This window comes from Phyllobates terribilis, unplaced genomic scaffold (assembly GCF_046119375.1).
Source record: "Phyllobates terribilis strain yellow unplaced genomic scaffold, ASM4611937v1 Scaffold_2__4_contigs__length_985480577, whole genome shotgun sequence".
Lineage (NCBI taxonomy): Eukaryota > Metazoa > Chordata > Amphibia > Anura > Dendrobatidae > Phyllobates > Phyllobates terribilis.
The window spans coordinates 844,165,376-844,183,215 of NW_027362762.1; the positions used below are offsets into that span (position 1 = coordinate 844,165,376).

A 17,840-nucleotide genomic window follows, 5' to 3' on the forward strand; every position below is an offset into this window, starting at 1 on the left:
CGTATATGTCAGTATATGATTTCTCCATGTTTTATTTTTCGGCATCCTACTGTCTAACTTTTCCAGCCATCATATCTGAAAGCGAACAAACTACTGTTGTAAATCTAAAGGCAAAAACTACAAGTTACAGTTGTGTCAGCCTAAAAAAAAGTGCTCTCTCAGGTGTCACTGATATTATGTCACCTTTTAAAGATACGCAAGCAACTACCCAATCACAACTTTCTTGCAAATCTGTTTCTCATGTGCATCTTTTACAAATTTACTTTGGTTGGTTTGGTTCTATGGCCATGTACATATGCAAGGTAACTTCTGCGCTTTTTTCTGGGGATAGTGGTAATTTGATATTTTTAGCAATTTAAGTAAAGTGAATGTGATTTCACAAAAATTCATTTAAAGATGCTGTGGAGCTGTGCATTTTTTATGCAATTTTTCTAGATTTCTTTGAAGAGCTTAAAAAAGGCACTAATGTGTTATTAAAGAGTTTGTCCACTTCTTTAGCAATGATGACCTATCCTTTGTTAGAATAGGTCATCAATGTCTGATTGGCCGAGGTCTGACACCCAGCACCCCCGCCGCAGTGTCGGCGGCGGCCGCTGGGCTGGAAATGCTAACTTGCCGAGCTTCTCCATCTTGTGGTAGTGGCCAAGGCAGGGTCCTAAACATCAGCCTCCTATACAAATCAATAGGGGATGGATGTGCAGTACCCTGCACCGACCACTATCAGAAGACGGAGCAGCTCGGCAAGTGAGTATTTCTGGCTCAGCGGTCACCACCAACATAACAACTGATGGGCAGGGGTGCCAGGTGTCGAACCCTGACCGATCAGACATTGATGATCTATCCTAAGGATAAAAGTAGTGGACAAACTCTTGTGATGAATATTAGCTTTTCTGCACGAAAAACACACAACTAAGAATTCTGCATCAAATCTGCACCAAAAAAGGGAAAATGCATAAAAAAAGCAGCAAAAATGCCATAATCAGAGCAGATTGCTATTACATATTTTGGTGCAAATATGAAGAAAAAAAGCAGCGTTTCCACACGTGAGAACACGGCCTAAAGTTTTTTCTTTTTTAATCCACTTTCTATTAGTTACATCTGTTAAGTCTTTTAAGAAAAAAATAAAGGTGCAATACTTTTCAGAACCATTTTCCATTTTTTTTTATATAGCGCATATATACATATCCTGACAAATATTCTATATCTTACCTGCATTTATTTTTATATTTTTTTAAGGGCTGGAACATATTTTTTTACAAGGATAAAGTATACAGATACATCCAACTTGCCACGACATTACCTGTCCATTAAAGCCAGCTCCATCTGGAGTCTTGAGGAATTCATTGTAGACTTGGTTTGCTCTGCTGATCACCATAGCAACTGCATCTTGGTACTGAGGGGAAGCGATGGCCAGCAGCGGCAAGGCAGCTAGTGGGATGTGGTCTTCACTAATATTCAGGCAGTTCTCATCATAGCTGTACGGATTAAGACTGGAGAGAGAGAGGGAAAGCACTATAATGTCACAGTCATACTAGTCAGAGAATGTCACATACAATATATGCAGAGATGCACTTAATAAAAATGTTTTTCCCACTTGTCGCAATTTTACTGCCTTTTTGGAAAATCACAGCAAAAAACACTTTGAGAATGCATCAAGTGAACACCGCTTTATATATAGTACTGTGCAAGAGGTTTAGGCAGGTGCAGTAAAAATGCTGCAAAGTAAGAATACTTTAAAAATGGAAGTGGTAATAGTTACATTTTTAGCAATTAACAAAATGCAAAGTGAATAAACAAAAGTATGCATTCCTTTACCTTCAAAACAGCATCAATTCTAGGTATACTTGTTCACAGTTTATGAAGGCACTCAGCAGGGAGGTTGATCCAAATATTTTGGAGAACTAACCACAGATCTTCTGTGTGTCACTTGTGCAAATCTTATTGTCTCTTCATATAACACAAGACAACTTTAATGATGTTGAGATCAGGGCTCTGTGAGGGCCATATCATCACTTCTAGGACTACTTCTTCACGCTGATGATAGTTCTTAATGACATTGGCTGTATGTTTGGCTCCAAATTCATTCTCCAGAAGCACAACAACATCAGATGCCTCCCTGGTGGGTATTGTATAATGGATAAATATCTGCCTATATTTTCTCAGGATTGAGGACATTAAGAAATAGGTCAGCCAAAGACAGAGTGCGGCAGATGAAAGACACCTCATTCTACTGCCCTTCGAAATTGGAAATGTCCAGCAGTGCCATCAGCTCAGAATTGACAGCAACCAATGGGACCCAGCTATACCCATCTGCTATTGGAAGAATCCTAGCCAATAGTGGTCTTCATGGAATAATTTTGGCCGAAAACCATGTGTTGACCATGGAAACAAGGTCAAGTGACTCAGCTAAGCATTAAATATAGGAACTGGGGTGTGGAAAAATGGCAACAGGTGCTCTGGACTGATGAGTCAAAATGTGAATTATTTGGCTGTAACAGAAGGCAGTTTGCTATCAAAATGGCTGGAGAGCACAACAATAATGAGTGTCTGCAGGCAACAGTGAAGCACGGTGGAGGTTCCTTGTATGTCTGGGGCTGCATTTAAACAAATAGAGTTGGGAATTGGGTCAAGATTAATGGTGTCCTCAATGCTGAGAAATATGGGCAAATACTTATCCATCTTGCAATACTATCATGAAGGAACCTGATTGGCTGCATGTTTAGGGTTATCCTCTTGCAGCTGAATACTTTGGAGCCAATGTCATTAAGAACTCTCTTCAGTGTAAAGTAGAACAAGGCATCCTGGAGGTGATGATATAGCCCCCACAGAGCCCCGATCTCAACAACATCAAGTCTGTCTGGGATGAAATGAAAAGACAGACGGATTTGCGCAAGCCTACATAAACAGATCTGTAGTTAGTTCTCCAAGATTTTTGGAACAACTTCCCAGCCGAGCTCCTTAAAAGACGGTTTACAAGTGTACCTAGACAAATTGATGCTGTTGAAGTAAGGAAATTGAAGGAAAAGGGTGATCACACCAAATATTGTTTTGCTTTAGAATTCTCTTTTGTTATTTCAGCTTGCTTTTTGTTAATTGATAAAAAAAAAAGCTATTTTTGAAAGAATTCTTACTTTGCAGCATTTTTTCCACACCTGTTTAGAACTTTTTCCCAGTAGTGTACATAATAAAGTATTGAACTAATAGCAATTTTCCAATATACAGTACACCGTAAAAGTTTCTTGAATTATTCCCGTTAGGCTCGTGCTATGCTGGATCTGTAGAGAGATGTAGTGAAAATCACTGAAATCACAACACAAAAAACGTTGCAAACAACCTTACATCTATTGCAAACATACGACCTTGTAGCATTACAGGTATGAAAATGGGAAACATTTGGGGGTCAAAAGTTGGGGACTTAAATTGGCGCTAATGCAGGTGTCGTTTTAACATCACTGATTGCTCTCAGTGGGAAAAACAAGATAATCTTGTAGTTATGATACCTTTTTAGTTATGCCATGCTTCTATTTTTTGTGTGCATATATTTGTGTTTCTTCATATATTTCGTTATACCATGCCTGAGGAAGAGACCTAAATGGTCTCGAAAGCTTGCCTTATAACATCATCTATCTTATTTTTGTTAAAAGGTATTATAACTACAAGATTATCTTGTTTTTCCCACTGAGAGCAATCTTTTTTCAACTGGCTAACACGGTACCCAACCCCTTTCTTTCTTTTAACTTTAAGATCACCAGCACATTACTGAAAGAGCTTCCCCACCTGCCCTTCTTCCTGCTTGTTCTTGAATCTATATGATATTTTGCATTTGTCATTGAATGGGTTGGTCACTCAATATGGCAGTGGGTGTAAGCTTATGGCTGAGCGTGAAAAGTTGACATATTCATAGTTAAAATATATGAATAGAAAGCGGATTGTAGAATGTGCTAACAGTCAGTTTGTCAGTGAGCTTGTTCTGAGGGAAGGATCTATAACACTTATACTGTATTTCTCCTCCGGAATAATCTCCTCAGCTCATTTATAACCAGTTGAAATTCGACCTTTGATCTAAACTTAGTAGATGGTGCAGTTCTTTTTAGAAGAAATTCTTATTAAAGCTTTTATTACCAATTGTACATTATATTGTGGAATATGCTTTGAAAAGTTCTCTAGAAAGAACTCGACCATCTTATAAAAATGTTTTATGACTATTAAAGGTTATAAATCACCTTAGAAGATTATTCAGGAGGAGAAATATAAGGGTGATAGATCCTTCCCTCAGAACAAAAGCTCACTGACTGATTTGACAGTTAACACTTTCGGCTATGTATTGTGATACATAGAGGATGTAAAAGCCAAATGTTCCAAATTATTTAATGAAAACAATATTGCAAAAAATGTTTTTTTTTTTTTTTTAGCTAAAAAATGGAAGTATTTAAATGAAAGGCCAAGAAGAAATAAAAAAATATTTGAAACTTTTTAAGGCTTCATTCACACATTCGGGTGAATTTTTACATCCATGATAAAAGGATTCTTTTTCATCTGCATGGAATCTATTTTTCATCTATGTTGCATACCGTTTTTTTCCTCATCCATTTTTAAAGACTGGAGGAGTCACTTTATTTATCCATTGAGTCTTCAGAATGGAACAGTTAATAACGGATAAAACATAGTTGTAATTCTGAAATCCAAAGAATGTCTTCTGTATTACATCCGTCTTTTACTGATCCCCATAGACAGTAATGGTCGAGTAGGATCCACAAAATGGATGAGAATAGGACATGGTCTGAGTCTCACGGACTGGAGACATTGATTCGTTTTAAAAACAGATGAGTGTATGGTTCAATGAAATGCTATGTATCTGTGTGAATGTAGTCTGAGGCTAATAGGTCTTATCTGCACAAATACATTGTACAATCTGCAGCTATGTGGGCAGCACTAAAACTGGTCAGTATCTGAGGGGTAACATTTCTCCTTGCGGAGAGTGACATGTTAAGCATGTCACGGTGAGGAGACTTTTAAAGCCGTAATGCTCCTTTGGGAAATATGCAAATTGTCTCTTCAGAGAGGAAGAGGACCAGAACTCTAGTGCCACCTACAGGAAGTAGCAATCCTAAAAGTCAATAGTGACCCTTTAACGAGCCTTATCACATGACTTAGGATATAAGCCAGAACCAGAAACTCAATTTGCAAACACTGTGTTTCGGGTTACTGCCCCTCGTCAGTGCAAAGTGTGAGTGCTGGTTTGGCTGGTTTGGCACTGACAAGGGGCAGTACCAAATAACACAGTGTCTGCAAATTGAGTTTCTGGGTACTGCCCAGGAAATTAAGGATTTAAAGGAAATCTGAAAGCAGGTTTTTTCTATGTAATCTGAGGACAGAAGGAGGTAGGGGCTGAGACACCGATTTCAGGGATGTATAACTTAGGCTGTGTACTGTGGTTTCAATAAAATTAATGTTTTATCATCAGGAGATTAGCACTGCCTGGACTACAGCTCATGTGATCCCTGGTCCGACCACACCTCCTCCTCTGATAAGCATCTCACTGTCAATATAAAATGTATACGAAAGTTGTGGTGTTGGTGGGGTTAGCTTTCTGAGCTCTGCCACATGCTACATCTAAAAACTCGGATCGTGTCACAACTGCTGCCCCCAGTAAACTGAGTGACACATCGCTGGAATCGGGGTCTCTTTGCCTACATTATGTTACTCTCAGATAAGGTAGCAAAAACCTGCTGACAGTTTCCCTTTAAGAGAGGAAATCAGGAAGCACTAATATAAGAGGTTACTGATTAGGCTTTAAGTGAATCATCATATTTTTTATTATCATGTTTTTTTTAGGTTCAGTACAGAGTGCTGATACATTTTAAGGGTATAGATGTACAGCCCTGAATAACCTGTATAGATTATACATTGATTTAAAGGGCTTGTCAATTTGGATAAAAAGTTCCATGCATTGTTAGCATTTATATTATGGACCGTAAAACCTCAAACTTAAAGATTAATTTTTCGTTAATTATATTATTGTAAAAAGTGCTTATATCTGTTCGTTCATAGCATCTACAAACAAGCGAGCAGTTCTTTCCTGAACAGATTTCCAGTCTGTTTTGGAAAACTGCACCACAGGAAACGATAAAGTTTCACTATGGAAATATCAATTGCACCTAAGTTTACTGCAAATGATAATTATTGTAAAGAGGCGTAACAATAATACAAGCTACTCATTACCTGCTCAGTGGCTACTGTCATGCCGAGTGACATATTACTGCGGCAATAGGTCTGAAATTCCATTATTTTCTTTAGTTTCTTCAATTCTTTAATTTTCATTGTTTGATTTTCAGAAGTACAAGATTAATAATACCTTTTGTCAAGAATAACAGCCTCGGTGGTCACACAGATCTCACCGCTGCCTCCAATTGTCAAGACAATTACGCAATTGAGTGACGATTGACGGACGAGGCTGAGGCTGCTTCCACATCTGACTCCAACGCATGGAATATACAGTTAGGTCCATATATATTTGGACAGAGACAACATTTTTCTAATTTTGGTTCTAGACATTACTACAATGAATTTTAAACAAAACAATTCAGATGCAGTTGAAGTTCAGACTTTCAGCTTTCATTTGAGGGTATCCACGTTAAAATTGGGTGAAGGGTAGAGATGAGCGTTGTTCTACTCGAACTGTTCGCCAATCTCAAATTCGAGCTGTTTTGGGCGGTGTTCGAGCCGGTCGGCGAACACGAACAATTTGAGAAAAATTCGGTTGTTCGAGGTTATGTTCGATAACTGTTCGTGCACCAAAATCATAACTGGATTTTTTCTCAGTAATGATGAAAATTAATGTTAATACGCAGTTTGAGTGTACAGCGGGGCGGGGGGAGGGGCAGGGGATGGATCTCTGCAGGAACAATGAAGATCTCCATTTTTTTTTCTCTTTCCGCATTTGCAGTGGGGAGGTGCAATCTGTCAGCCTATCAGCAGCGCACACACGGAGCGAAGTGCTTTTTTTCACACAAGCAAGGGCATGTGTGATTGGCAGTGTATGTCACATGTCCTTGCCCTATAAGACCAAGCCATTTTCCCCGTCGCCACCATTTTCTCACTGCTGCAGCTGCGTGTTAGACGGCACCGCTGTTGCTGTGTGCGCTATACCTTGTTAATTTCAAGCCAATTTTCGCACAAATATACAGATAGCTTGGGAGTAGGGAATAGTTGTGATTGCAGTCCTTTTAAGGACTAGGTTACAGCATTTCCTACGACTTTTATCAGGCAGGTCTGTGCTCTTAAATAGATAGATTGTGGGAGTAAAGACTAATTGTAATTGGAGTCCTTTTCAGGACTAGGTTACATCAGTTCCTATCAGTTTTTGCCAGGCAGGTCTGTGCCAGTGCTGTGCAAGTTTTTTTCACAGCATTTGGCTGAATCTAGCAAAGCTAATCCTTTTTGGCCTATTGCAGAGTGTGTTAGTCAGTGGAGTAGCCTATCTGTGTTGCAAGATATACCACCTGTGTATAGAATACCAATTTTTTTACTGCACCTAGTGAAGTAAAATCTTTTGGGCATAGCATCATTCTATTAGTCCATCTATACTGACCTCCATCAGGTTGCAAACTGAATATAATTTTTTTCTGCATCTAGCTCTGAAAAAATATTTGGGCTTCTAGCAGTGTGTGGGACTTGGTCTATTAGTCCATCTATACTGACCTCCATCAGGTTGCAAATTAAAAATAATTTTTTTCTGCATCTAGCTCTGAAAAAATATTTGGGCTTCTAGCAGTGTGTGGGACTTGGTCTATTAGTCCATCTATACTGACCTCCATCAGGTTGCAAATTAAAAATAATTTTTTTCTTCATTTATCTCTGAAAAAATATTTGGGCTTCTAGCAGCGTGTGGGACTTGTTCTATTAGTCCATCTATACTGACCTCCATCAGGTTGCAAATTAAAAATAATTTTTTTCTGCATCTAGCTCTGAAAAAATATTTGGGCTTCTAGCAGTGTGTGGGACTTGGTCTATTAGTCCATCTATACTGACCTCCATCAGGTTGCAAATTAAAAATAATTTTTTTCTGCATCTAGCTCTGAAAAAATATTTGGGCTTCTAGCAGTGTGTGGGACTTGGTCTATTAGTCCATCTATACTGACCTCCATCAGGTTGCAAATTGAATAAAAAAATTTTCTGCATCTAGCTCTGAAAAAATATTTGGGCTTCTAGCGGTGTGTGGGACTTGGTCTATTAGTCCATCTATACTGACCTCCATCAGGTTGCAAATTAAAAATAATTTTTTTCTGCATCTAGCTCTGAAAAAATATTTGGGCTTCTAGCAGTGTGTGGGACTTGGTCTATTAGTCCATCTATACTGACCTCCATCAGGTTGCAAATTAAAAATAATTTTTTTCTTCATTTAGCTCTGAAAAAATATTTGGGCTTCTAGCAGTGTGTGGGACTTGTTCTATTAGTCCTTCTATACTGACGTCCAGCAGGTTGCAAATTGAATATAATTTTTTTCTGCATCTAGCTCTGAAAAAATATTTGGGCTTCTAGCGGTGTGTGGGACTTGGTCTATTAGTCCATCTATACTGACCTCCATCAGGTTGCAAATTAAAAATAATTTTTTTCTGCATCTAACCCAGCCAATAGTTTTGGCCTAATACCACAGTTTGGCCACTCAGCTCTGCTCGGTTACCATCCATTGTTTTTTTGTGCAAACAACTCCAGAGTTGTGAATTAGTTAACCACCAAAATGAGTGGAAAAAGGCCTGCTGCTGGTGGAAAGGGGAATAGGCGTGTTGGGAAGGGGAAAAAAGGTTGTGTCCGTGGGGTAGGTGCAGAAGAAAGACCATCTTCCAGCTAAACTAAAATGTCTACTTCTTTTAGCGGACAATGTGATAAGATCCCTTTCTTACGGCCACGCCAATCGCTACAAATTCCAGATGAGGCACAAAAACAGCAGGTGCTTCAACGGATATCAAGTGCTCCTTTAAGTGGGCTCTCCTCCACATCAACTTCAACATCACAAATACTCCAGTCCTCAAAGGTGTCACCCAAATCGCACTTGCTTCCTCACAGCTCCCAAATCTCCAGCTGCCCGTCTGAGTATGAGGTAGAACAGATGGTTGAGTCTGCAGAGCTGTTTACTCATACTATAGCCTGGGAATCAGAGGTCGACTCCAGCGCTTCTGTGAATCCAGACGAGGAAATGATCTGCACTGATGCCCAGAATCTTTATGAGTCGGATCCAGGACCAGACGCAGAAGGTTCTGACCATAATGTAGACCCTCATTCCCAAACTGTAACTCCTGTTGGTGGAGACAATGAGGAAGACGATGATAAGACTCAAATACCTGATTGGAGCGACAACTTTAGTTTTTTGTCAGGGCAGGAACAGGTTGGCTCTGAGGACGACGGGTGTGATAACGCACAGGGTGATGATGATGAGGTCGGAGATCCCACTTACTGTCAACCCACAGTCAGCCAAGAGATGAGGTCAGCAGAGGAGGTGGAGGAAGATGCTAGTGACGACGAGGTCAGGTTGCGCCTTCCTGGACAGACACGTAGTACTGGAAGCACGTCAACAACTGCATCCTCAAACACAACTCTGCCTCTCACCACAAGTCGTGGTGGCTCTTCAGGTCGCATGGGTGCTAAGCCTTGCATAGCCTGGGCATTTTTTCAGATCGATAAAGATGACCCAACTCGTGTTATCTGTAACATTTGTCAGCAAAAGCTAAGTAGAGGCCAAAAAATACATAGTTTGAGTACTTCATGCATGAACCGGCACATGGACATGAAGCATAAGTTGCAGTGGGAAGCTCAGTGTGCTACAATGCGGTCTAGCCGGCCGGGCCAACCACCGTCTGCCATATCTTGTGCATCCGCGGCCTCTTCATCCTCTGTGACTGGGGGGACAGCAGTCACACCTGTTTTGGGGCGCAGACCTGCCACCTCTTTACCCGCAACAGCCAGCGTGATTGGCAGGTCAGACACTTGGACGAGTAGGCATGGACAGGGGCGTTACATGTCGCTGACTGGGCACTGGGTAACTATGGTGACAGCAGGACAAGGGGCTGCTGTCCAAGTCTTGCCGTCCCCACGAGTTGTGCGTCAATCCTCTTTATGTCAAAGTTCCTCCACTGCTTCTGCCTCCTCAACCTCCTCTCGGTCTTCCACCTGCACCCAAAGCCTGTCTGGTCATGCCACAAGCTTTCTAACTGCGCAGAAGGGATCCTGCACACCTCCTTACTATGCTGGCAGCAGGGCTCAACGTCATCAGGCGGTTTTTACATTGAAATGTCTGGGAAATGTGAGTCACACAGCTGAGGAGTTGTGGTCAGCTCTGGAGAACCAATTTCATGAATGGTTGTCTCCACTGGACCTGAAACCAGGGAAGGCCGTGTGCGACAATGCTGCAAACCTGGGTGCGGCCCTTCGCCGGGGCAATGTCACACACGTGCCTTGTATGGCTCACGTGTTGAACCTGGTTGTCCAGCAATTTTTAGCCCACTATCCCAGACTAGATGGCCTTCTGCAGAGGGCACGGTCGCTGTGTGCTCACTTCCGCCGTTCGCATCCCGCAGCTCAGCGACTTACATCTCTACAGAAGTCGTTGGGCCTGCCACTTCACCGGCTAAAATGCGATGTGCCTACCCGGTGGAATTCAACTCTGCACATGTTGCAGCGACTGTGGCAGCACCGACAAGCCCTGGTGCAATACGTTCTGACGTATAGCCTGGGCCAACGAGATTCAGAGGTGGGGCAAATCACGCTGGAGGAGTGGTCTCAGATCAGGGACCTATGCACCCTTCTGCACAGTTTTGAAATGGCGACGAAGATGTTTAGTGCTGACGATGCCATTATCAGCATGACTATTCCGGTGATTTACATGCTGGAGCACATGTTAAACAGAATTCGGAGTCAGGTGGTGGCACAAGAGGAGGTGGAGGAAGTAGAGGAGGAGGAGTTGTATGCGGAAGGGCTAACATCTGCAAGGTCCAGACGGTCGGCAGCACCAAGGCGGCAGGCATGTGAGGGTGGGGGAGATGATTTTACCAGGGCGCATGGTAGCAGCCAAACTAGTGAGGAAGGTGCAGGAGCCCAGGAAGAAGTGGAGGACGAACTGATGGAAGACTCATCAGATGAGGGAGACCTTGATCACATTTCTGTTGTGCGAGGTTGGGGGGAGAGGACAGAGGAAGGAAGCATGATTGTTACCTCGCCACCAACACAACAGGGACTTGGTGCTCCTGGATGCGCAACACACGAGTGCCTTCTTGCTGCACTACCTGCAACATGACCCTCGAATTGTGAGAATTAGAAATAATCCTGACTACTGGGTTGCCACACTGTTAGATCCCCGGTACAAAAGTAAATTTGCAGAAATTATTCCTGCCATAGAAAGGGATGCACGCATGCAGGAGTATCAGCAGAGACTGTTGCAGAATCTTACATGTGCTTTTCCACAAAATACCAGTGGTGCACGTAGTGAATCTCACAGTTCCAACTTGCCAACCGTGGGACCGTCAAGTGTTCAGCACTCAAACCGTAACAGAACCACAGTATCTGCTGGTAACATCAATTTTGCGGAATCATTTCACCACTTTTTTAGCCCATCCTTTGCAAGGCCACAGGAGACAAGAAGTCTGACACATAGTCAACGCCTAGAGACGATGGTACAGGAGTATCTCCAAGTAAACATTGAAGCCACGACTGTGTCACTGGACCCTTGCTCTTTTTGGGCTTCCAATCTGGATAAATGGCCGGAGCTAGCCACTTACGCCTTGGAGATCTTGTCATGCCCCGCAGCCAGCGTTCTGTCTGAACGTGTGTTCAGCGCTGCTGGTGGTGTGCTGACAGATAAGCGCACGCGGCTCTCCACTGATAATGTAGACAGACTCACGTTCATAAAGATGAACAAATCATGGATCCGAAACGACTTTTCTACCCCTGTGTCATCCTGGGGAGAGTAAAAGCTTGATGATTGGTTAAAATCACCCTACCAACCGTTTTAAGCTTTCAAATTACTAATCATGTTTATCTGTATCTTGACTGGAAAATAATTTGGGCTTTGTAGCAGTGTGCAGCACTGATCCTATTAGGCCATCTATAATAAGCTTCACCAGATTTAAAATTAAAAATAATTTTTAGCTGCATCTAGCCCGGAAAATAATTTTGGGGCTCCGAGATGCGCAAGACACATAAGTGCCTTCTTGCTGCACTACCTGCAGCATGACCCTCATATTGTCAGAATTCGAAGTAATCATGACTACTGGGTTGCCACACTCTTAGATCCCCCAAACTTTTCGATCAACCTTTTCATTTTAATAAAGACCAAAAAAATGGTCATTTTTGAAATTATAAGCATTAGCAGGTTGTTAGAAACTGAAATCAAACAGTTTTCAACTCAAAACTTTATTCTAGGTGATGTTACATTTTCACATAGGACCCCTTGTTCGAAAGGAGCTTCTGAACTCTCTCGTCCATTGAATTTGTCAGGTTTTGGATGGTTTCTGCTTCAATTGTTTTGCATGAGGACAGAATACCCTCCCAGAGCTGTTGCTTAGATGTGAACTGCCTCCCGCCATCATAGACACTCCTTTTAATGATGCTCCAAAGGTTCTGAATGGGGTAGAGGTCAGGGGAGCATGGGGGTCACACCATAAGTTTGTCCCCTTTTATGCCCATATCAGCCAGAGATGCAGATGTTTTATGTGCAGCATGAGATGGTGCATTATCATGCAGAAAAATGATCTTGCTGTGAAATACACGGTTCTTCTTCTTGAACCATGGCAGGAAGTGCTGTTTGAGAAAATCCACATACATTATGGAGTTCATCTTTAGCGCCTTCAGGGATCCTAAAGGGGCCGACAATCTCTCTCCCCATGATTCCAGCCCAAAACATTACTCCACCTCCTCCTTGTTGGCGCTGTAGCCGTGTTTGCGTGGGGTGTCCATCAACCAGCCATCCTCCACTCCATTCATCTGGACCATCGAGCGCTGCACGGCACTCATCCGTGAACAAAACAGTTTTGAAATCAGTCTTCATGTAATGTTTGGCCCACTGGAGCCGTTTCTGCTTGTGTGAAGTGGATAGAGGAGGTCGACAGGATGGCGTATGCACAGCTGCAAACCTCTGAAGGACCCTGCATCTTGTTGTTCGGGGGACGTTGGAGGCACAAGCAGCTTCAAAAACTTGTCTGCTGCTATGACAAGGCTTTTTTGCCGCTGCTCTTTCAACCTGACGTAATTGCCTGTAGGAAAGAGTCCTCAATTTGCCCTTATCAGCACGCACACGTGTGTACTGTGAATCAGCTACATACTTCTTGATTGCCAAGACACTTCATCCTGATCATCGCACAATGTTGATTGTAGTCATGCCTTGACCTAAACACTCCACAATTTGTTGCTTCTCAGCAGCCGACACATCCTTTTTCTTTCCCATTTTGGCAGAAAATGTAGGCTGCTTAATAATGTGAGAGAGCCTTCTTAAGTAGTCTTGCCTTTCATTGGACACACCTGCCAAACTAATTAGCACAGGTGTCTGCAATTGCTTACAGTGATATAAAGAGCCCTGACACACATCACCATCAATGAGTTTAACTGACAAACAAACAAATTCTTCCCTTATCACTCCTAAACACTTTTTGCATAATAATTTGGAACGTGGTGTACATGTGCTTTTCCACAAAACACCAGTGGTTCACGTAGTGAATCTTACAGTTCTAACTTGCCAACCGTGGTCTGTATGGAATTGTTCAATAAAGGGCCCAAAATTAAGATAACATAGATGGGAGAGGTCTCTATGAATAGGAATTCCTAAGTATTTGATACCCTGTGAGGGCCAGGCAAAGGGAAAGTTGGACTGGATGGAATCCTATATGGATTTGGGGAGGGAGACATCGAGGGCCTCAGACTTCGCTGCATTGATTTTAAAATTTTACCATGTAACAAAGTGATCTATTTCAGCCATAACAGCAGGGATGGATATATGTGATTGAGTGATATATACTAGGACATCATCAGCAAATAGAGAGCACTTGTACTCGGTGCCTCCCACCTCAATCCACCTAATATTGGGGTTATGTCGAATTGATGAGAGCAGGTGCTCCGTCACTAGGATGTATAAGAGAGGGGACAGAGGACATCCCTGCCTTGTCCCATTGGTGATTGTGAAAGGTGATGAAAATGTTCTGACGCACCCCTTGGGCCTTGGGACACCCGGAGCCGGACCCTTTTTGGTGGATGCTGGTGGTTGTAGTCTTCGTGGCGGCGATCCGGTTCCGTGGCTCAGGGCGGTCAAACCAGTAGCGGAACTATTTATGTGGTTTTGATGTTTAAATGTCCGACTACGCCACCCGTGGATTGCGGGCAGAGTGAACCGCCGCTACAGGGCAGACCGCTAAGGCTGGTGTTGTGGGTGCAGCAGAGCGTAGCATAACTCCCCACGGGAGGAGTATAGCCTCAGGGCAGTGTATGCGGAGGATGGGGGTGATGGTGCAGGGCAGCAGCAGTAACGACACGGAGTCAGTGATGCAGTTCAGGGCCTTTACTCACAGTTCTTATTATCCAGACCACGTCTGCAGGTAACGGCTGCCCACGTCGTACTGTGCTCACCAGGTGAGGGGCTCAGACAACTCCCAGATAACTTTGGAGCGCTTCACAGGACCCCCTTTGTGTGTCCTTTGTCTGGCCTTTCTTACCAACACTTCTGTCCGCCTGCCTCGGGCCTCCTCTTGGTAAACTTGGCGCCAGTTTCCCTGACCCTATGTGGTGCCTTCCTAGCGGGTGGAGCAAGGGGCTGCGCCACATAAAATGTCAGAGCCTCCGGTTTCTAGCTGAGGGTCGTTTCCTGCCTCCACTAGTTCGGGGACCGGTCTCCCCCTTTGGCCTGACCCCTCAACGCAGGTGGATTCGGGCGTGCGGTGGCGACTCGCCCGTCCGCACCCCTGGGATCCCTTCATTCCTCGTTCCTGGAGCCTTCTCCGCTCCTCTTCCTTCCTTCTCCCTCTTGCAGGCCTGGGCCTCTGTTACTAGGCCCGCCTCCGGAGCAGAGCTCATGCAGAGCCCCTGCTCCCTGCCACTTCTGCTCAGACTTCTCTGCACTGAACTAAGATGGTGCCCACCTTTTATACTCCCTTCTCAATGCACCCAGGAACTGCTTCCTCCCTGCTCCTGCACTGCAGGGTTCCCCTTCCTCAGTGTTCCCTCCCCCCACTCCAGCCAGGGACAGGGACTGTCGTGCCCATCTCAGGGGCATATTGGTCGCCCTGCCCCACGGCAATGTGGTGTAATGCATGCAGGTGTCGGGTCCTGATCCACACTCCAACCTTATCTGAGAGTGAGATATCACACCTCTGGGTGAGGTGCAATACGTCTGTAGCAACCGAGCCCTCGGTGCTACAGTTCCATTTATCTTCAGCCTAGGTGACGTATTGTGATACAGGGCCGTGATTTTGGCTATAAAAGGGTCCCCTAGACCCCTACCCCAAGCTTTTTAAGAGAATCATATATGGCGTGCCAGGAGACTCTATGGAATGCTTTCTCAGCATCCAACGAGCGTATCTACTTACAAATTTTTAACTGCATCTAGCCCAGGAAATACTTTGTGCCTAGTAGCAGTGTCTGCTAGTCAGCGGATTATCCCGGCTGTTAAGCAAGCTACACCACCTGTAGTTTGGACACTTAATTTTTTCAAAGGAAATGCTTCGGGACCACGGGATACTTAGTGAAGAGCATCAGGAGGCACCCCAAGGCATAGGGGCTGGGACTGGCACTAGGATGCCTTGCGGTGGACAGCCGAGCTCGATCCTTATAAAAGCTTTTTAACTGCAGCAGCTTTAGTGGACGCTACTGGAGCTGGAATTACGCGGCTGCTGGCATGAGACTTGCCCTCCAATAGATCCTTGTAAATGGATTTAAAGTGTATTCATTCAAATTAGAGGGACAATTTAAATTAAAAAGCTTAGAGCTGCCTCCACCACAGCAGGGCTCTCTCGACCCACCAGCGGACAGGCACCAGTATTGGGAGAGGGGGGCTGGCCGTCAGGGTTCACCGCGGCTCTGGCACAAACCCGGCGACACGGAGGTGGCACGGGCAGGAGCGGACTGGCCGTCTCGGCTTCTCACTTTTTGGATTTTAGAAGGGCATGACATGCCTATATCTGTGTCTCCCCCTCCTTTTACTCCTCCACCTCTTTTCTTTTCGCATGACTATATGTACTTGTCACTTTTCCATGTGTTAGTTGTGTCTTCTGAGCAGTTTGTCAGCTTTTGGACACCTTTGAAGGTGTTTTCTATGTGTTTCTATGTGTTTTTGTTTGCCTGCCATTGGTTTTAACGGTGTTCGAAGGTGTTCGACGAACAGTTCGACGAACAGTTCGGCGAACACACGGGTGTTCGACGAACCGAACCGAACTCGAACACTACGGGGGTGGCTCAACACTAGTGAAGGGTTTAGGAGTTTCAGCTCCTTAACATGTGCCACACTGTTTTTAAAGGGACCAAAAGTAATTGGACAATTGACTCCAAGGCTATTTCATGGACAGGTGTGGGCAAGCCATTCGTCATGTCTTTCTCAATTAAGCAGATAAAAGGCCTTGAGTTGATTTGAGGTGTGGTGCTTGCATTTGGAAGGTTTTGCTATGAAATAAACATGCGGTCAAAGGAGCTCTCCATGCAGGTGAAACAAGCCATCTTTAAGCTACAAAAACAGAAAAAACCCATCCGAGAAATTGCTACAATATTAGGAGTGACAAATTCTACAGTTTGGTACATCCTGAGAAAGAAAGAAAGCACTGGTGAACTCATCAATGCAAAAAGACCAGGGCGCCCACGGAAGACAACAATGGTGGATGATCGCAGAATAATCTCCATGGTGAAGAGAAACCCCTTCACAACAGCCAACCAAGTGAACAACATTCTCCAGGAGGTAGGAGTATCAATATCCAAATCTACCATAAAGAGAAGACTGCATTAAACTTAATACAGAGGGTTCACTGCACTGTGCCACTCATAAGCATCAAGAATAAAAAGGCTAGACTGGACTTTTGCTAAAAAACATCTAAAAAAGCCAGCACAGTTTTGGAAGAACATTCTTTGGACAGATGAAACCAAGATCAACCTCTACCAGAATGATGGAAAGAGAAAAGTATGGCGAAGGTGTGGTACAGCTCATGATCCAAAGCATACCACATCATCTGTAAAACACGGCGGAGGCAGTGTGATGGCTTGGGCATGCATGGCTGCCAGTGGCACTGGCTCACTACTGTTTATTGATGATGTGACACAGGACAGAAGCAGCCGAATGAATTCTGATGTATTCGGAGCCATACTGTGTGCTCAGATCCAGCCAAATGCAGCCAAACTGATTGGTTGTCGTTTCATACTACAGATGGACAATGACCCAAAACATAAAGCCAAAGCAACCCAGGAGTTTATTAAAGCAAAGAAGTGGAATATTCTTGAATGGCCAAGTCAGTCACCTGATCTCAACCCAATTGAGCATGCATTTCACTTGTTAAAGACTAAACTTCAGACAGAAAGGCCCACAAACAAACAGCAACTGAAAACCACCACAGTGAAGGCTTGGCAGAGCATCAAAAATGAGGAAACACAGCGTCTGGTGATGTCCATGAGTTCAAGACTTCAGGCAGTCATTGCCAACAAAGGGTTTTCAACCAAGTACTAGAAATTAACATTTTATTTACAATTATTTAATCTGTCCAATTACTTTTGGTCCCTTTAAAAACAGGGTGGCACATGTTAAGGAGCTGAAACTCCTAAACCCTTCATCTAATTTTAATGTGGATACCCTCAAATGAAAGCTGAAAGTCTGAACTTCAACTGCA

General features: G+C 43.6%; 1 protein-coding gene across 4 annotated transcripts in view; it reads right to left on the minus strand.

The window, feature by feature from the left end:
- Positions 1–17,840, minus strand: part of PITPNM3 (PITPNM family member 3) — a 901,527-nt gene that overhangs the window by 232,165 nt on the left and 651,522 nt on the right. For all 4 annotated transcript variants that reach the window (XM_073667825.1, XM_073667827.1, XM_073667826.1 and 1 more), the window contains one exon: positions 1,301–1,490. In XM_073667825.1, the coding sequence (XP_073523926.1) occupies positions 1,301–1,490 (190 nt within the window). The remainder of the gene's footprint in view (positions 1–1,300; positions 1,491–17,840) is intronic.